The following is a 16,870-nucleotide window of genomic DNA, read 5'->3' on the forward strand; positions in this document are numbered from 1 at the left end:
AGAGAAATAGCTTTACAATCAAGTAAATGGGGGCGAGTTAGATGAATAGTGCTTTTCCCCAATGAACTTAGTGATGCACAATGTGTCACTTGTTCTTGAGGAAAAAGATAAAAGAAAAAAACTCTCATAATTCAAGAAAATGTGAAGAGAAAAATCTCTTTAAGTACTTTTATATCTTAGTCACCAAACTAAACTTTCTAAAATATCTCAATTTCTAATCTTTTTATATTATTTTCACTGTTACCTAAAGTGGTGATGGAGCTTTTCAGAGTGTTCCGAGCTATATTCACTACTTCCCATGCAATAATGTATTTCCCTACTAGACAACTCATTAATATATCCAAAAAATAATATATTAATAGCTAAAATCAAGTATCTACTTATTATTCATTTATTATTTATTTTAATTAAATTGAGATATAATATGAAAAGAAAATAAATATTATATATGATCAAAATTTGGTTTGTAGGTGTAAGTCACTTAAGTTCAAATCGTTTCAAATTAGGTCAATCTAAATTTAGATCCCTTCAAAAATTTGATTCACTTTTTGAAAATTGATTTGGGTTGGATCGGGTTGCTTTAAAATGGATCACTTAGGTCAACTTTTTCCAACTTTAATTGATTCTCTTATTCTTCCCTAGTCAACCATGCAACGCATTCAATAGTTCAAAAGATTAAGTCCTTATTTTGAGATCAATAGCCTCAAATTAGATGAAAACTATTTTAAAAAAATGTTTTTTTCAAGTCAATGAGATCTTATCTTAATGATAAAAAAGTTTCGAAACTTTTACATTTCAAATTCAGGTTCCACAGTATATGGATTTAGTCTAATTGTATATTAGTTTTGTTAAATTAGTTTATTTTTTTTGTATGGATACAACACGTGAAATTTATAATATTTATTTAATTGTAATTGAAATTTTTGCTTGTAATTTATAATTTTAAAAAAATAAATATGATGCTAAATGAATATTTTTGAAAGATTAAATATCTATTTTGAGATCAATTGTACAAATTGAGAAGAAAACTATATTCATTAGAGGATCTTTGATTCAACAAAAATCAACTCCTTAAAGTCAACATAGGTACCAACCAAAATTTTCATTGGACAATCCCTATAATTTATTTTAGCAAATTGGGTGACACCCAATATTACACTGACGATAATTTAATCAAGCATTGGCTTCAAGCAAGTTATAGTAATAGATGCAACTCTAAAAAGTTTAATCATGCACTTATGTATAATAAGTTCATACCTAGTGATCTTCTCCCTCCTTTCCTTCAAAGCCTCTGAATGGATCTGAACGTAATTATATTTACTTCTTCAAAACTTGATTTAGCAATTGAAATGAATTTAGGTTTTAAGAGTGAGGTGGGGATGTTGTGTTGGTAGGAAGAGTTGGTTCGGTTTCAGCGGTAATACTCTCTCTTATTAATTGAATACCTTTAATAGGGTACAGACTGGCTCTTCCTGTCCTTCGAGTGTCAGCAATGACCAAATTTACCTAATTATCCCAGCCAATATAACCTCTAAATGACGTAAATAACCGTAGTAAAGTTGGGACAGAATTGGAATTTAACATAGATTTACATGATGATTAGTTTCCCTGCAAAAAGAAAGTTACCTCCTGCAACTTGGATTACCCTACGTTTGTTTTCCGGAAGAATCCAAACCTCCTCAGTCAAAAAGTTAAAAACAAAGAACATCTTTTGCTTTGGTTTCTTAAGGACAAAATCTGTCAACACCTTCTGGCTCTTTGTCTTTGAAGTTTCAACGTACGGAGAAAAGAGAGTATTTTTGTTTTTTTTGTGGCAATGAGCAAAAACAAAGGGAAGAAAAAAGTGAAAGCAGAAAAAGAAGATGAAGCTGAAGATTGGTGTTTTGTTTGTAAAGATGGTGGGAAGTTGCTTCTCTGTGATTTCAAGTGAGTTTTTTTTTTTACATTATTTTTCTGTTTTTTTTGGGTAATATCAGGGTTTGTTTTTATTTTCTTTTTTGGTTTTCTAGGTAGTATTAGGGTTTTTTTAATTGGTTTTTGTCTTTGATCTGAGTAAAAGTCAGGGCTGGATCAGTTTGTGTTGCGTTCTCTTTTTCTATGGTTAGGGAAAGAATATTTACATGGAAATATTTTGGAGAAGAAAGGGAACGGAGTAAAAGGAATGGAAAAGGGAGAAGAATTCGGATAAAATGAAAAGAAAAAGAAAACAAGGAAAAAGGAAAATTGAAAGTGATGATGAAGTTGTTCTAATGCTTAGAAGAGGAGGGACTTGTATTGAAATGTGTAAATATAATTTCTAATGTAATGTAGATGGCATTTTGTCAGTAAATTTCCAAATAATAAATGTACGGTTCGCATTTTACTGTTTAATAGATAACGACCAAGAACTGGTTTAAATTTCGTTTAATATATATATTACAAGAAATAATCATTAAGGAAGGAATTTGTTATTATTTTGTATGCATTTTAGTTATAATTTGATCACAGAACTCTTTATGGAACAATTAAGAACCGTGTAATCTATTAAGAGTAACTGGCTATTAAGTGCATGTAAATTGAATGTCCTCTGTAAACGTGCCGATACAATTAGAGAACTTTGTTTAAGAGTTCTTGCAAGTATCCTTGGTTGAATACTTGAACTTATCTTCCTTAATTGCTCATGGTATATACTTCTCAGTTCTCATTGATGTCTTTTTCGATCTAGTATGCTGAACTCTTGCTACTGGATTTTTGAGTCAGCATTCATACTTCCTTTATGTACATTCATTGTCAGGCTCTGCTATATTGCTATTAGCTAGGTTTTCTATTTTGAAATTTTGGTCATCCATAACTACTATTAGGATGGTGTGCCCGTTTAGGGATGCATATATTCTAATTCCTTAATAACATATGTATATATGATTCCTGTTTTCTCTGTTTTCAGGGGTTGTGGAAAAGCTTATCATCCCGTATGTGTAGGAAAGAAAAATTCTGTTTTGAAGTCTGAGGGTCGCTGGACCTGCTGTACGTCACTTTAACTTCAAATGATACTGTAGAGCATACACAATTTTCATTTGTCTATATCTACTAAGTTAGTTATGCACAAATCTGAAAAGAATAGCATGTGACAAGGCTCTTTAACAATTGATATATAAATCAAAATAAAGGTCAAGTTGTTGACTAATCCTGATTCTGCTGTCATCATTTTATATTTGTGAACAGCTTTCAATAGCTCAAGGGTATTATCTTCCTATTTGCCAGTAGTTGGTAGATGTACTTATCTTAAATGTACAGATTTAATTTTACATGATTGGGAAAGAAAAGTGCAGTTATGTGCTTTGGCAATTTTAGCTTCTCTTATGATGCACTATGATAATCAACTGAATACCCGATAGACTTGATCACTGTTTTTCCCCTTATCTAGGATTCCACATATTTATATATACTGGTAAGCAGAATCATAATATAACTTTGATGGCTCTTCCCACTTCCCTCTTTAAGCCTTGGTCTCAATAAATTGTGTTTTCAGGCAGGCATTCTTGTTCTGTTTGCGGCGGTCCCCCTCGGTTTTATTGCCTCTGCTGCCCTGATGCTGTTTGCAGGCTCTGTGCAAGATCAGCTGAGTTTGTGTCTGTTAAGTTGAAAAAAGGACTCTGTAAAACATGTATAGAGGTTGCACTACTTGCAGAAAATAATGCAGAATTTAACTCCCAAGGGGTATGCCACTCAATTGACAAGCTGATTGATGGATTTATAGCCACTGTTTTCTTTTTCTCTTGGGCTTTATCATGTTTTCTTCAAATATTGTAAATGCTATGTAATCTAATATTGCAAGGCTTTTTGGTCATGGAACCCTTTTTATAGAACTAGGCAGAACTTGATATTCTTAGAAGATTAAAGAGAAAAGAAAGTGGTATCAGAGAAGAGAGAAGTGGGATGGGTGCAAGGCGAAAATAGAAATTTTGATAATCTCCCTGTTCACCTTGTGGCCAGTAGAGAGAAATGTTTACAGCATGTCTTCTGTTTTCTTTAAATCTCTCTCTCTCTCTCTCTCTTTTTCTCTCTGTTTTCCTTTGTTCGTGGGAGCATGGCCTTTTGAACTTATGGCTTGATCCACAGGTCAAGATGGATTTTGAAGATCCCGATACAGAAGAGTTCATGTTTAAAGGTTATTTGGAGATAATAATGGAGCAAGAAGACTTGACATTTGATGATTTGCATCGTGCTGCGTTGAAGAAGGAGAATTATGACAGTAGCTCAGATTCTGATAAGATTGAGGATGAAGATGCTGTAGTGACAATTTCAGATGGTGATAGTGATACAGATTTTGCTGTAATAGATAATTCATTGGGCAAAAGAAAGAAGTCTGAGGTTAGAGAATATGTTGGATGGGGTTCAAAACCTCTCATTAATTTTCTAAAATCTGTTGGCATTGATGCAACTGAAAAATTATCAAAATTTCAAGTAGATATAATAATTTCAAAATACATTCTAGAGAAAAACCTTTTTCGTGAGCAAGGGAAAAAGAAGACGGTTCTTTGTGATGAAAAGCTGTATTCTCTTTTCCAGAAGAAACAGGTGCACAAGAACAAGATATATGATCTTTTGGAAGCTCATTTTGTTGATACTTTGGGACAGTCAAACTCAGATGAAAACGAGAATGATAGTGGAAGTTGTTCAGGGAATGAAGATGAACATATTATTGCAGTATGCAAGAAGCAGAGAACATTGAGCACTGATAAAGTGCCTATTGAGGAAAAGGTGGACTATGCAGTCCAAAAGAATTGTTATGCTTCTATAGTTGCTGAAAATATCAAGCTCGTGTACTTAAGGAGGAGCTTAGTAGAGGAGCTGTTGATGCAGTCTGATAATTTTGAAGACAAGGTTGTGGGAAGTTTTGTCAGAGTGAAAAGAATACATGGGAACTGTTCCATAAGGACTTCTTTTCAGCTTCTGCAAGTTACAGGTAATCTTTCATTTGTAAAAAAAATTCATCTTTTTTGCTAATGTTGCACTAATTATTTGTTATTAATCTATAACCCTTATTTTGCATCGAATTTAAGTCATCAATATACAATGAACAGAAAAGATGCTTTCTTTATTTTTGTCATAAATTATTCAAGATTCTGTTAATTCACATGATTCTTGATCCTTTACTTCTCAGGCATAAAGAAAACCTCAAATGCCAAGGTTGACAGGGGCATTCTGCTTGAGGTTTCGTGCATGCCAGTTGATATTTGTATTGACATGCTTAATGATGGTGACATCTCAGAGGTAACAGTTATCTGGGAGGTTTTATCTTTTGTTGTTTTTCCAAAATTTGTAATATTGATATAAATCACTAAAATGATGAATTTTTTTTATACCCATATAAAAGGTAATTTGGTCTGAACAAATTTATTTTTTCTAACAGCATTAAAAGAAGTCCTTTCAATTTGAGGATTTTCTTGAGATTGTCTAAGGTCTTTATTGACCTCATTTAAAGTTATCTGAATTATGAATTCTTGCAATACCTCCTTACGCCTCAACCAAGTAGACTCTACAAAAGTTACTAAGTGAATTTGCTTGGCTTTCTAGAAACTGTTAGATGATACCAGCATGGAGTGAGTTTCTCATGATATACTTAAAACCTTTTTCTTGCATTTGATTGGGTGTGTCTGTGTTCATCTTCATCCTTTTTTTTGGCCACTTTTGATTCATTGATTTCAGTTAACCGCTTGAGCTGTGATGCTTCATCAGTTCTCTTAGTGCTGTTCACACCAGGCCAAAGTGGCAGTTGTATTCTCTTCTTTTGTGTTTCAGTTCTCCTAGATCCTTTGCTTAAATGCTATTTTATAGTCTATGTATTTTCTGTTCAGATGAGGAGGAAGTTATTGATTAGGAAATCTCCTCACTACATTGTTTATTATTGATATGTTTGGTTAGCACCTTTATTGTATTTTTAGTTGCGTAGTGTTGACTTAGCAGGAAGAATGTGAGGATTTGCGACAGAGGATGAAAGATGGTCTTCTCAGAAAACCTACAATTGTAAGTTCTTTGACAAACTTTTACTTTCCCAGAACCAACAACTTATTTGATAACATTTTATGAGTGATTACTACTTGTTTGTTTATATGACCAGTCTATGCTAATGTACTAGTAAGGTTACTCAAAGGGCACTCTTCTTAGAACTACAAGGAAAGGAAATGTTGGCTCAAAATGGTACTGGAGTTATTACTTGTAGTGAAAGTAATGTGCTGAACCTAACAATCAGGTGAAACGAAGAAATCATTCAAGGGTTCAATAATTGCTTACAGAAACGCTTAGCAAAACTTATCACTTTGTGAGAAGGCAGAAGTGATTTGAATTTGACTTGAAGGACATTCTCTTCTTCCGACTTGGAAAATGCACTCTTGAGGGTTTTCTTTCATACTAGAACATTGCCTTCACCCGGGATGAAAGATTTTTGTGTAACTCAAAGCTTATACACTTTGCAATTTGATCCTATTTCCTTAAACATGTTTGAAAACTGAAAGATATTGCTATAAGTGCATTAACGTCCATCATATACAAGCTGGCAATTGGTGAAAGAGATCTATTGATGATTTTAATCAACCTATAATCACAGTTCTTTCAATGTGCATCTTGTTGAAGGCTGTTTCAGTCCTTCTGTTGCTTGGTGTTGGAGATATGCTATTAGGATTTAGGAGATTAACCTCAAGATCTGGATTATGAATTTCTTGGTGACGATATATGGTTACAATTGCAATTTTACAATTTTGAGTTCAGTTGAAGAGAAAGATGGAATACTTTTCTTTCATGGATGTGAGTTTCATGTGTGAACCACTTAAACTGTAACATATTCTTCTATGTTATTACTTGTCATTTCATTGTTTAGAAACTTCAATCTCTTTATCTTGAAGCAAAAACAATTTAAGTTAAATGGCAAAGTTTGACATTGTGTGTTGTATCATGGCTTCCTATTTATTTTAATTAATGTTTATTGAATCTGGATTTATTAAAATTCTTAGCAAGTAGGGAAACAGGTTATTCAAAAATTTAAATAGAATATTCTGATTGACAGGTGGAGCTTGAACAGAAGGCGAAAAGTTTGCATGAAGATATAACGAAGAATGTATGTATATGTAATCATTCTGATTCTCTTGTTATACTTTAGAAAGGTTATGTGTTTTCATTTGCATTTTGATTCCCAATGCCTTGGCTCTGTAACTTTAGGTCTGATCACTTGATTATCTCTTGGGGCTTGCAGTTTGATAAAAGGGAATAAATGCAAATTCTAGTTAATGAATTTAGAGCAGCATACTTGCACTTTAGTGTAACTGTCTATTTGTGGGTGTGGGTGTGGGTGTGTGCATGATTGAGGGGGAGAGGTATTGATTATGGACAGCTTAGACCTTTTGGCTGGTATATATTTAAGATAAGGTACTATCTTTAGAAGGAGGTTCTATTTGAATGATTAATTTGAAATATATACTTTAATGTCTTTCTTCTCACCCAAGAATTTATTTTTGCATGATATCATCTTTGTGCTATCGTTACCCTGCATTGATAATGCTCATGATTTATGAAAATTCATTTATTGATTAGAAATTGGTTTTGATACGCATTTAGGAGCAGGTGGTTGAAAAATATCGTTGATGTCCTTGCGAGTCTAATATCTATATCTATTTATAGTTCATTTCACTTTTCTTGTTACTAATTATTTGAATGTAGATTTCTTTAATTGTCTTTGCATTATATGGAATATTGTTGCCAGTGGATTCGAAGACAATTGGTCAGCTTGCAGAACAAAATTGATTTTGCACATGAGAAGGGACGGAGATATATATATCCTTTTTATGATGTTGAGCTATATTGTAGAGTCAGCCATAGTAATGTATGCTTGGTAACTACCAATACCTGAAATTCACCTGAATTGGTAATTTAAAATTTTAAACATGCCTTTTATGAAAGCCAACTCTTAATTTCCTTCTGGGAGGATCCAATTTTTTTCCTTGATTTTCTGATCAAAACTTTTATATAAACTTCTAGAAGATTGCCTTGAACTAGTATATCCTCAGTACCTTATGTTTTTGTTACGTATAAAATATTGTCTGCACGGTGACTGTAGTGTTATGTGTAGCGTGTCCACATGTCCAGGTTCTATGCTAACTTCAAATGAATGGTTGTGCCTTAACTTCCCCTGATTTTATACGTTAGAGCGATTTTTGGATGAAAGAGAAATGCTTAAGAAATCATCTGAGCAGCAACGATTACTGCTAAAGTTGCCTAGGGTCATTGCAGAGGAAATTGAGCCTGATCCAACTGCTAGGGATTCTTCAGAAAATAATTGCTCAAATGGGTCAGGCAAGCTGCAATGTCCCGCAGTTAATCAGGCTGATGGTGGAGCTTAATTGCAGATTCTGGATTGGCGAAGGAAATGCTGCAGGTTTTTAACTTGATTTTCTTTGATGTCAGCATCATTTATCATTATTGGTTTGTGCATAATATTCAATGGTGAAATTTTCTGACTCATAATTCCCATACAGCAAATTTGGTTTTTGGCTTAGGTGAATATGGATTACAGGGTTAACGGTAGCTGCTGTACAGTAAATAGCATAATTTCATCTAACGGAAAATCCTAGCAACATTCTTTTGGAAGTTGGTATATTCAACTTTAGGTGGTAAAAGCAATATGATGTTTAATAGTTTTTAAGTTGCCTCCTTTGCAGCCATCTATCATTTGGCTTGATAACTGATTATCTCCTTTGATTATGTGTGTCAGATGCTGCGTCAATTCTTGCCATCAAAACTTATGAACATTGTTAATGATGGGGTAGGCAAGAAGTGTGATGGTGACTGGCTCGGAGTCGTTTCTCATTTGCATTTTGCAGATGATAGCCGTTCTGTTTCTTTGAGCCTCTAAATGTAGCTGAATGGCTCTACATTTACTTCAGCAACTATAAAGAACCTTAAAAAATTTATGTTCGGGTGATCTAACAGAAATTTGATAATTCGCTTTCATGAGTGAAAGCTAACCTGAGTATAACAGAGTTTAAACAATCAGATGGAAAGCTTCTTTGGGGAAATCCAGTTGCTCCTGTGCACCTTCAAAGCTGGGTTTCTCATCTTCAAGGAGGTCTTTTAGCTCTGTTGTGTTCTTCCTTCTCTTGATGGCTAATATTAATAAGAAAACAACATTAGGATTCAAAAAGCATGTTGATAATTAAGAAATATCTGTTTATCAAATTAAAAATGATCGAGGCTGAGTATGCATGGCATGAACGACGAAGAGCAAAATTAGCATAGAAAGCATATGTAAACCATTAACAAGAGAGGAAAACCAACACCACTTAAGTTTAGAAGCCAATTTGTACCTTCTCTTCTTCGCTCAATCTCTTAATATCGGCATTCAGATCATCTGTCTGACGCCCTTTTCCCTTCCCTTCTCCAGGTTTTACTCTCAATATGCCCGTGATTAACTTTCCCTGACAGAAGCTATTCATATTGGGACATTGTTCCACAATTACTTTTTCCAAGGCTGGGAAGTCGAAGCCCAAGTTCCCTTGGCAAAAGCTTGTGAGCCTTTCTAATGATTGAAATTCCAAAAATTTCAAGTTTTGAAATACAATCTTATCTCCTCTGTCTCCTTCCTCCTCTGCCACTATTTCTGTCAACTTATTGCATTCTCTTATTCTTATGTCCATCAGTTGCACCAGAGTTCTTGCTGTTGATGATGAAACTAAATTGATCATCCCTTGGCAGTTCCACACATCAAGAGTTGTGAGACTCTGGAAAGATGCTGAAGGCGTTAAATTACTCAACAAATCACATTCCCACACTTCTGTACTCTCAAGTTTTTTAATAACTCTTGATAGGGAAGTCCCCTCAAATAACTCTCTGAATTTACAAGAAACCACAACAAGCTTCTTCAGATTGTAGAATCGTTCGAGAAAAGATAGAAAACCAGATATGTTATCAGGACAGGACACCACACGAAGAACTTTTACATAATGAAAATAGTCCATTGGATACCGGCGGTCAGTTATTGATGCAATGTCATCACGGTTTAATGACAATTCGTCCAATTGATGGATGACCTGCAAACATATTGAGTATGAACAAGTTAAGACCAATGCACCTCTTTACCATGAAATTTCAAAAAAAAGAAGACGAATGCACCTCAGTAAAAGTGAACAATATTCTGCACTTATAAAGCTAGTTTACAGGTAAAACCCCCCAATTATGCATTTTGGGACTTCATTACCTTTTCAAACAAGAAAAATGGCTGCTGTCTGTCCATCTCATTTATTTCATTCTTGCTATCTTCTGTACCAAATATCTTTAGTCCTTGGCAGTGAGAGGCAACCAAATTTTTCAAAACTGGTCAGTGTGTAGTATGTGTCCCTGGATAGAAGCATTTGAGTTTCGTTAGGTGACAAAGTTCTAAAGTTGATAACCGAGGAAATCCGAATTCAATGGCTTCTTCTATTCCCTCTTCCTTTGCTACAATTTCCTCCAACCCGCATTCCTTCACTTCTAGTATTTCAAGCTGCGCAAGACCTTTAGCCACTGAGGTTGGAAATATATGCTTGAGACTCTCACATTTACGGGCGCTCAGAAACTGCAAATTTTGAAAGGTAAGTATTCCTTGAGGGTCCTTATTCCACACAAACTTCAAATTTGGTAGCTTACAGAGATACAGCTTGCTCAATTGAGTGGCTACTGCAGCTTTTGTTTCTTCCACAGGTATCCCCTGGAGATTAAATACTTCTTGTAGTGAACCACAATCATATATATCCAGTGTCAAGGGTTCCTGGAATCTCCTTAACGTGCTTTTATCAGACGGATAAATGGTTAAGAGCTTCTCAAACAGTCGAACTCGCATTAGTTTTAGTTTGCAAAAGGAATCTGCAGCCAATTGGTTATGATATATCTAAGTCAAGTTTTTCAGACGGCTGATTATCATTGTCTCCAAGCTAGGAAATGTAACCTACAAAGTTCAGGGGCCCATAGTCAGAAGAATACGATTAGTAATAAGAAATGGAGATGGAAAGTGAATAGTAGATAGTTTATAAGTTCAATTAAGATAATAATCAGGATTGGCCAAACAATTTGTAACTTATTATCTCTTTTCAAGAGGGTTGAGGTTTAAGGTATGAATCCTTTAGACCTTGTCAAAATGTACCGAGAAAGGCAATGAAAGTATAAAGGAAAATATAGAAAAATAAATAAATTCCGCAACACCTTTTCATTAAAGAGAGGTATTTTTAAGCTGCTGTCAGAGTCAGTATCTTGAGGTTTTCTGTCTATACTGATAGATTTGAAGACAAATTCCTTCAATTCTGAGCATTGGTCTATCTCCAATCGCTTCAAGGATGGAAATTCGATTAATATGGAGTTTCCTGAACAAAATCCTTTTAGCCTGCAAAGATTTATCAGCTTCAGAGAGTTCAGCTGAGAAAACGAAACCTTATATATGACTTGCCCCCGTTTCTTCTGTGACTAATATCGCTCTCATCATTTCACATTTGTTTATCTCCAGAAATTTAAGCTGCATTAGAGTTGTAGCCACGGAAACTGAAAACAGGTGTTGTGGTGAATTACAATCCCTAATAACCAAGCTTGTCAAATTTTGAATGCAATGGAACGATGTAAAATCCTTGCTAGGGAACAAAATCTGCATACATATATATAATTCCTTTTGTAAGAAAGCAAGAACTGATCAGTTGGTATATTTGAACTTGTTACACTAACTTAGTTAATGGTATTGATTCTATGTTAATCAGCCCAAAAGCATTAAAATTGAAAGTCATTTACCTTTTGGTTCAACAGTGTCATATCTCTGGAACTTGTGCTGGTTGTCTCGATATAGCTAACCTCTCTACAGCAGAAGCAAAGCTTTGAGAGAGACTGTAGTCTCAAGGACCTAGACAGACTAGACACACTTTTGTTGGTTGCTTCATTGTCATCCAATATTTCACTGCAACAAGATGACTGCAATTCCTTGCCAGGGAACAAATTCAGCATACATGTAATTCCTTTAATTTCTTTGTTTCTGAGCAACTTTCTTGGTTGATTAAAACAAATAAACATAGGCTATGGTTCTAATTGTTTCCTAACGTTAAAGGGGTAATGCATTTGTTAACTAAAGATGGACATGCCTCACATGGTTCATCTGAAAAATTCTGATCAAACATGGTAAACGCCCTGATAGATATAATGTGATTATTCAATGTTAATAAGCCAAAGGTATTGAGGATTGAGGTGATGAATCTTCAAAACAGAAACTCTTAAAAAAAACTTAAAATCAATTAAAAAAAGTTCCAGTTCCATACTTCATATCTAGGACTAGCAATGTGGATAAAGTAAAAAAGGGTACGTTTCGCTTGGAAATTACCTTGTCTGATGTGGACCTTGTACTGCTTGTCTTTGGATGAACCTCTCTAGAGCAGAAGCAAATGAGCTGCGGGAGAGATTGTAGTCTCAGGGACCGTAATTGACGAAACACCAGTTTGTCCATTGCTTCACTATCATCAATGGCTTTTTCCTCAGAAATAATCTCTGTGACATTTTCACAATCATTCACTTCAATCTCTTCAAGTTGAAGAAGCACTCTGGCCTCGGAGAATGAAAACAAATTCTTCAGTTTCTTACAGCTTGCAACTTTTACGTTTTTTAGTCTGCTAAATGATTCTGGTGGGAGTTGACCATTGCAAATTTTCTTCAAATTTGTCAAATTCTGCAGAAATAATGACTCTAAGACAGGAAATGCTTTAGAGATAATCCACTGCTTGGAATGAATAATGTACTCAATGTTGGAGCCACTTTTGACATGGAGATACTTCAGGTTTGGAAAACCTTCATGGTCTAACTCGTAAAGAAGGCTCTTCACACCTTCTAGTTCATCTAGATTCAGATATAGAGCCTCGGATTTCTTCAGCAACATTTTTATCCCACGATCTTGAAGGAGTCTTGTATTTAGCTTCAGTTTCAACGTTCTTGGGATAGACAAACCATACCATTTCCATGCTTCTCCAATTAGAATTTTGAATCTTTCCAACCTTTCATGGAACAAGTCTTTTGGTATAATGTTGGTTTCACGAATCTGAAATTCCAGAGTTGTCAGGCATGACAAATCTTTCAACTCGACTAGACAGGCATTTTTCCCTCCGTCAACCTCCCACTCAACAAAGCTTTCACACAAATATAGCTGTTCCAATCTGGACAGACTTGAAAGCAGATTTGGTGGAATTGCCTTGATTTTGGTCTTACTCAAATTCAAAGACCTTAGCTTGGTTAGCTGCTTAATTTCCTCTGGTAGTTCCTCAATTGTTGCTCGCTGAAGGGAAAGAATTTCTAAATCCTTCAGCTCTCCAATAATAGCTATGTCTTTTAATAGACATTTATCAAGGTGCAGCGTACAAAGATTTGCTAGTTGAGTGATTGATGAAGGCAAAGACGATAAGTTCATGTTGGTCAAGTCTAACACTTTTTAACTCACTCGTCCGTGCAAAAAACCCGTCTGGAACATTCAAGGAGGAAACCTTACATGAAATATGAAGAAATTGAAGTCGCTCACAGTTTAGTTCGTCAGGAAGCTCCATGGGCTCATTATCCAATAGTGAAATCGCTGTACAATTTTTTGCAAATATTTTGTCTTCCCAATCTTTTAATGTTACCTCATTCGTCATTGAAAGTATGTTGCCTCCCCTGAATGGAATTGACATCGCAACATCGCGAACAATGTCATGTATGGAAAACTGCCAATGTGCAAATCCGTCACGCAGCAAATAGGAGCATTTGAGTTGATTGATCAATGCCTCCACCTTGACTCCTGCTTCTTCCAATGTAATTATGCCTTGAAATAAGCCCAATCCCATGGCATATGTCAACAAGTTAAACATAGTCGCTTTACGACCCAATAGACTGCACAACAAGAAAGTCAATCTATGTTCTTCACTTTCTAAGTAGTCGTAACTTAGTTTTATGGCTGAATAGACATCTGCTGGTATTCCAGTGAGGTTTCTTGAGGAAGTCCCTTCCGTTAAGTTACTCGGATTATGCCATTTCAATTGATTCAAGGCAGCCTTCCTTTGGATGAAACTTTTATTCTTCAAAACCTTTGCAAATGTCACAATGGCTAGAGGTAAACCCGCGCACCCGCGAGATACTTCTTTCGCTGTAGACCGCAAGCGAGGATGCTCAACACCATCACCAGCCATCTTCTTGAAAAGGTCCCAGGCTTCTTCTTAAGCTAAAACGCTAATTCCGAAATTGTTTTCGACTCCCATCTCACTGGATAGGACATTGAGATCTCTAGATGTCAGCAGGATCTTGCAAGCCACCAGTTAATGTCCGAAGGGAATACCAATTGCTTTCAGATTTAGTCTGCTCCTTATGTCATCTAAAATCACAAGAGTCTTCGTGGACTTTAATTTCTGACGTATCCGATCCGCTCTCAGACGTGTAATATTTATGTTGTCAGTAAACACCAAATCAATCTGGTCTGCCAACTCTTCTTGAATATTTTCTGTGTCCGAAGCCTTGGTTACATCTACCATGGCCAGGGCATCAAATAACTTGCTCTCTTTGGCTTGTCTAGCAACTTCTTTGACTAGGGTGGTCTTGCCCACACCAGCAAGCCCGTAAACGCCTATCATGTTTACATTTGCATCCTTCAATGCGTTTATAATCTCAGCCAAAGCATGCTCTCTTGACTTGAAGCTGATATCTGAAGCAGGTATATGGGCCACTCCGTCAAATTCGCCATCTTTCAAGAGTTGATCAATGACCTTGGCCTCCTTATCCACTTCCTTCCTGAGATGGTAACGAGACATGAAATTCGGAAACGACTCCAGGAAACATCTCTTCCTTGCTGTTTCTTCAGCCTTGGTTATTTTCACTTCCTCTTCAGTAAGCTTCTTATCGACTTCAATAAACCATCTATGGACACCCTCTAGAATCTCTTGCTCATTCTTTATAGCCACATCAACAGATTTCTGCACTTGGTTCCTTGCATTCTTCAGTTTGTCAACTTCCTTCTTGAGTTTTTCAACTTTCTTATCAGGGTCCCATATGCGGTCGAATGTGTACAAAATGCATTGAGCAGCAGCGGGGATATGATCCAAAATGTTGTACATTTCTTTGGTTTTTTTCTTGGGTCTGAAATAGATGTGGAATCCAAACCGAAAAAAGAACCTTGAGAGAGAAGCACAGAACAAGCAGGAGGCAAATTGAAAGAGAAGAATGTTTACAACCAGAATATAAGGTAGGATTTCTTTTTCTTTTTCAATGGACAGATACACTCAAATGGAGAAAACCGTACCTACCCAACTTTATTTCTTTATAGCTTTTTTTTAAAAAACGTTTTAGATAAATTTATAAAATATTATAATTTAAAATCAATATTTTCAATTTTTTTTCAGTAAAATATAACTTTATAAAATTAAAATTAAAATTAAAATTAAATAAATAATTAATGTAGGTAGCGATTGACACGTGTCCATAGTTTGCCGCCCTTAATGATAATTTTGAGAAAAAACCATTATTTTGTTATAATAATGTTTTTTTTTCCACGTTTATAGGGGACAAATATAGGAGTGTATTTTGAATTTGTAGCCTCAAATTAATATGAATTTTATTTAATTTGAAAGTAAAGAAATAAAATTAAAAGAAGATTAAACTAAATTACACCAAAAAATCAAAGAAAATGAGTTGTCTAGCCACATGATACGTCAATCATTCTATTAATAAAATAGAAATTGTCATGATTTTCTTCATTTGCTTATAGTATTAGATCATCGACTTTAAGCATTGATATCACAATAATCATTTAACAAATTGATATGTTAAAATTTGAATAATATCAAATTTATAAAAAAAAAAAGGAAATATTTTTGAACATTTTTTTAAAATTTTAGAAATATTAAATAAATAATTTTTAACTTATATAATATAATATGAATTTTTTAAATTGAAATTAAATTAAAACTTTTTAAATAAATAATTAATGTACACATCAATTAACATTGATAGAATTAATGTTTGGTTACATTAGAAATTAATATAAAGACTAACAAGATACTTTTATAAATTGTAAAATCAAAGTGATATGTGCAAATTAATTATTCCTTTTTTATCTTGATTTTATTTGCTAATATTTCAATATTTTTGTTTTGAATAAATGTTAATGCATTTTTTCTTTTCTTAATTACTCTTTGATTTTTTTGTCATAGTTCATCATTTTTTTTCTTGGATTAAGAGTCTGTTTGGTTTGGTTTTTTTTTAACTTAAAAGCTATTCTAAAGTTGTTTAGTAAATTTCTTTTTTATAAGTTTTTTTTAAAAGTTATAATTTTAGTTAAAATAACCATAAAGGGTATTTCTTTTTTAGAGAGGGTAATATTGTCATTATTTTTAACGGATGAGGATATTTTTAAAACAAAAATAAAAATTCTCTTGCATTTTTAAAAAAAGAGAAGAAAAAGCTCCTCATAGTAGCTTTTCTTGAAGCTCTTTTTTTCAACATTTTATATTTTAAAAAAAAAGTTATTTTTTTTAAGAGCTTTTCAAAATTTATGTTTGGCTTGGCTTTTGTCTTTAAGAGGTGGATAAACTGAAAAAAAGCCAAGCCAAATAAAAACTAAGTCAAAATACTATTTTCCATTTTATATTGCGTGATACTAACATGGTATGCAACATATCATAATTGATGATAATGTAACATGCTAATATATCATAATTAATGATGACGTAACGTGCTAATTTTGCATGATAACATGACCATGTCACATTTTTCATCTTTCACATCAATACCATGTAAATATAAAATAACAAATAATATCTTGATTAATGATAATTAGTCAATTATTAGTAGTAAGAACTTATTTGATTCAAAATAAAAATATATA

General features: G+C 34.1%; 3 protein-coding genes across 9 annotated transcripts; 1 reads left to right on the forward strand and 2 right to left on the reverse strand.

Moving 5' to 3' along the window:
• On the forward strand, nucleotides 1,625-8,946 carry LOC18599487 (uncharacterized protein At5g08430). 5 transcript variants are annotated; one of them, XM_018121429.1, is made up of 10 exons: nucleotides 1,625-1,926; nucleotides 2,924-3,003; nucleotides 3,509-3,696; nucleotides 4,099-4,945; nucleotides 5,144-5,253; nucleotides 5,947-6,006; nucleotides 7,043-7,093; nucleotides 7,736-7,806; nucleotides 8,174-8,407; nucleotides 8,744-8,946. In XM_018121429.1, exons 1-9 carry the CDS (start codon nucleotides 1,817-1,819, stop codon nucleotides 8,370-8,372), a joined length of 1,716 nt encoding a protein of 571 aa, XP_017976918.1. In that variant the 5' UTR covers nucleotides 1,625-1,816; the 3' UTR covers nucleotides 8,373-8,407; nucleotides 8,744-8,946. The 5 variants fall into 5 exon arrangements, with proteins under 5 accessions (XP_017976918.1, XP_017976916.1, XP_017976917.1 ...); XM_018121427.1 differs by lacking the exon at nucleotides 8,744-8,946 and adding an exon at nucleotides 8,508-8,680; XM_018121428.1 differs by lacking the exon at nucleotides 8,744-8,946 and adding an exon at nucleotides 8,529-8,680.
• On the reverse strand, nucleotides 8,807-15,277 carry LOC18599489 (disease resistance protein At4g27190). Of its 3 annotated transcripts, XM_018121431.1 has the most exons (6): nucleotides 12,359-15,277; nucleotides 11,779-11,955; nucleotides 11,206-11,638; nucleotides 10,226-10,951; nucleotides 9,336-10,058; nucleotides 8,807-9,135 (listed from the first exon to the last, which is right to left on the reverse strand). In XM_018121431.1, exons 4-6 carry the CDS (start codon nucleotides 10,259-10,261, stop codon nucleotides 9,103-9,105), a joined length of 792 nt encoding a protein of 263 aa, XP_017976920.1. In that variant the 5' UTR covers nucleotides 10,262-10,951; nucleotides 11,206-11,638; nucleotides 11,779-11,955; nucleotides 12,359-15,277; the 3' UTR covers nucleotides 8,807-9,102. The 3 variants fall into 3 exon arrangements, 2 of the variants coding, with proteins under 2 accessions (XP_017976920.1, XP_007029543.2); XR_001928059.1 differs by lacking the exon at nucleotides 8,807-9,135 and having other exon boundaries at nucleotides 9,413-10,058; nucleotides 12,359-15,276; XM_007029481.2 differs by lacking the exons at nucleotides 8,807-9,135; nucleotides 9,336-10,058; nucleotides 10,226-10,951 and having other exon boundaries at nucleotides 11,061-11,638; nucleotides 12,359-15,276.
• On the reverse strand, nucleotides 14,310-15,101 carry LOC108662008 (putative disease resistance protein At5g05400). The gene has a single exon (XM_018121022.1). The coding sequence runs from the start codon at nucleotides 15,099-15,101 to the stop codon at nucleotides 14,310-14,312; it is 792 nt and encodes a 263-aa protein (XP_017976511.1).

This window comes from Theobroma cacao, chromosome 5, assembly GCF_000208745.1.
Source record: "Theobroma cacao cultivar B97-61/B2 chromosome 5, Criollo_cocoa_genome_V2, whole genome shotgun sequence".
Classification (NCBI taxonomy): domain Eukaryota; kingdom Viridiplantae; phylum Streptophyta; class Magnoliopsida; order Malvales; family Malvaceae; genus Theobroma; species Theobroma cacao.

Bases quoted from the DNA above. Each gene is read 5' to 3' on its own strand.
- LOC18599487 (XM_018121429.1), top strand. From the start codon at position 1,817: ATGAGCAAAAACAAAGGGAAGAAAAAAGTGAAAGCAGAAAAAGAAGAT. The intron at 3,004-3,508 runs GTACGTCACTTT...TTGTGTTTTCAG, and splicing joins TGAGGGTCGCTGGACCTGCT to GCAGGCATTCTTGTTCTGTT. The intron at 6,007-7,042 runs GTAAGTTCTTTG...TCTGATTGACAG, and splicing joins TTCTCAGAAAACCTACAATT to GTGGAGCTTGAACAGAAGGC.
- LOC18599489 (XM_007029481.2), bottom strand. From the start codon at position 13,432: ATGAACTTATCGTCTTTGCCTTCATCAATCACTCAACTAGCAAATCTT. The intron at 11,956-12,358 runs GTAATTTCCAAG...AAGGAATTGCAG, and splicing joins CAAGGTCCACATCAGACAAG to TCATCTTGTTGCAGTGAAAT. The intron at 11,639-11,778 runs GTAAATGACTTT...ATATGTATGCAG, and splicing joins TGACACTGTTGAACCAAAAG to ATTTTGTTCCCTAGCAAGGA.
- LOC108662008 (XM_018121022.1), bottom strand. From the start codon at position 15,101: ATGTACAACATTTTGGATCATATCCCCGCTGCTGCTCAATGCATTTTG.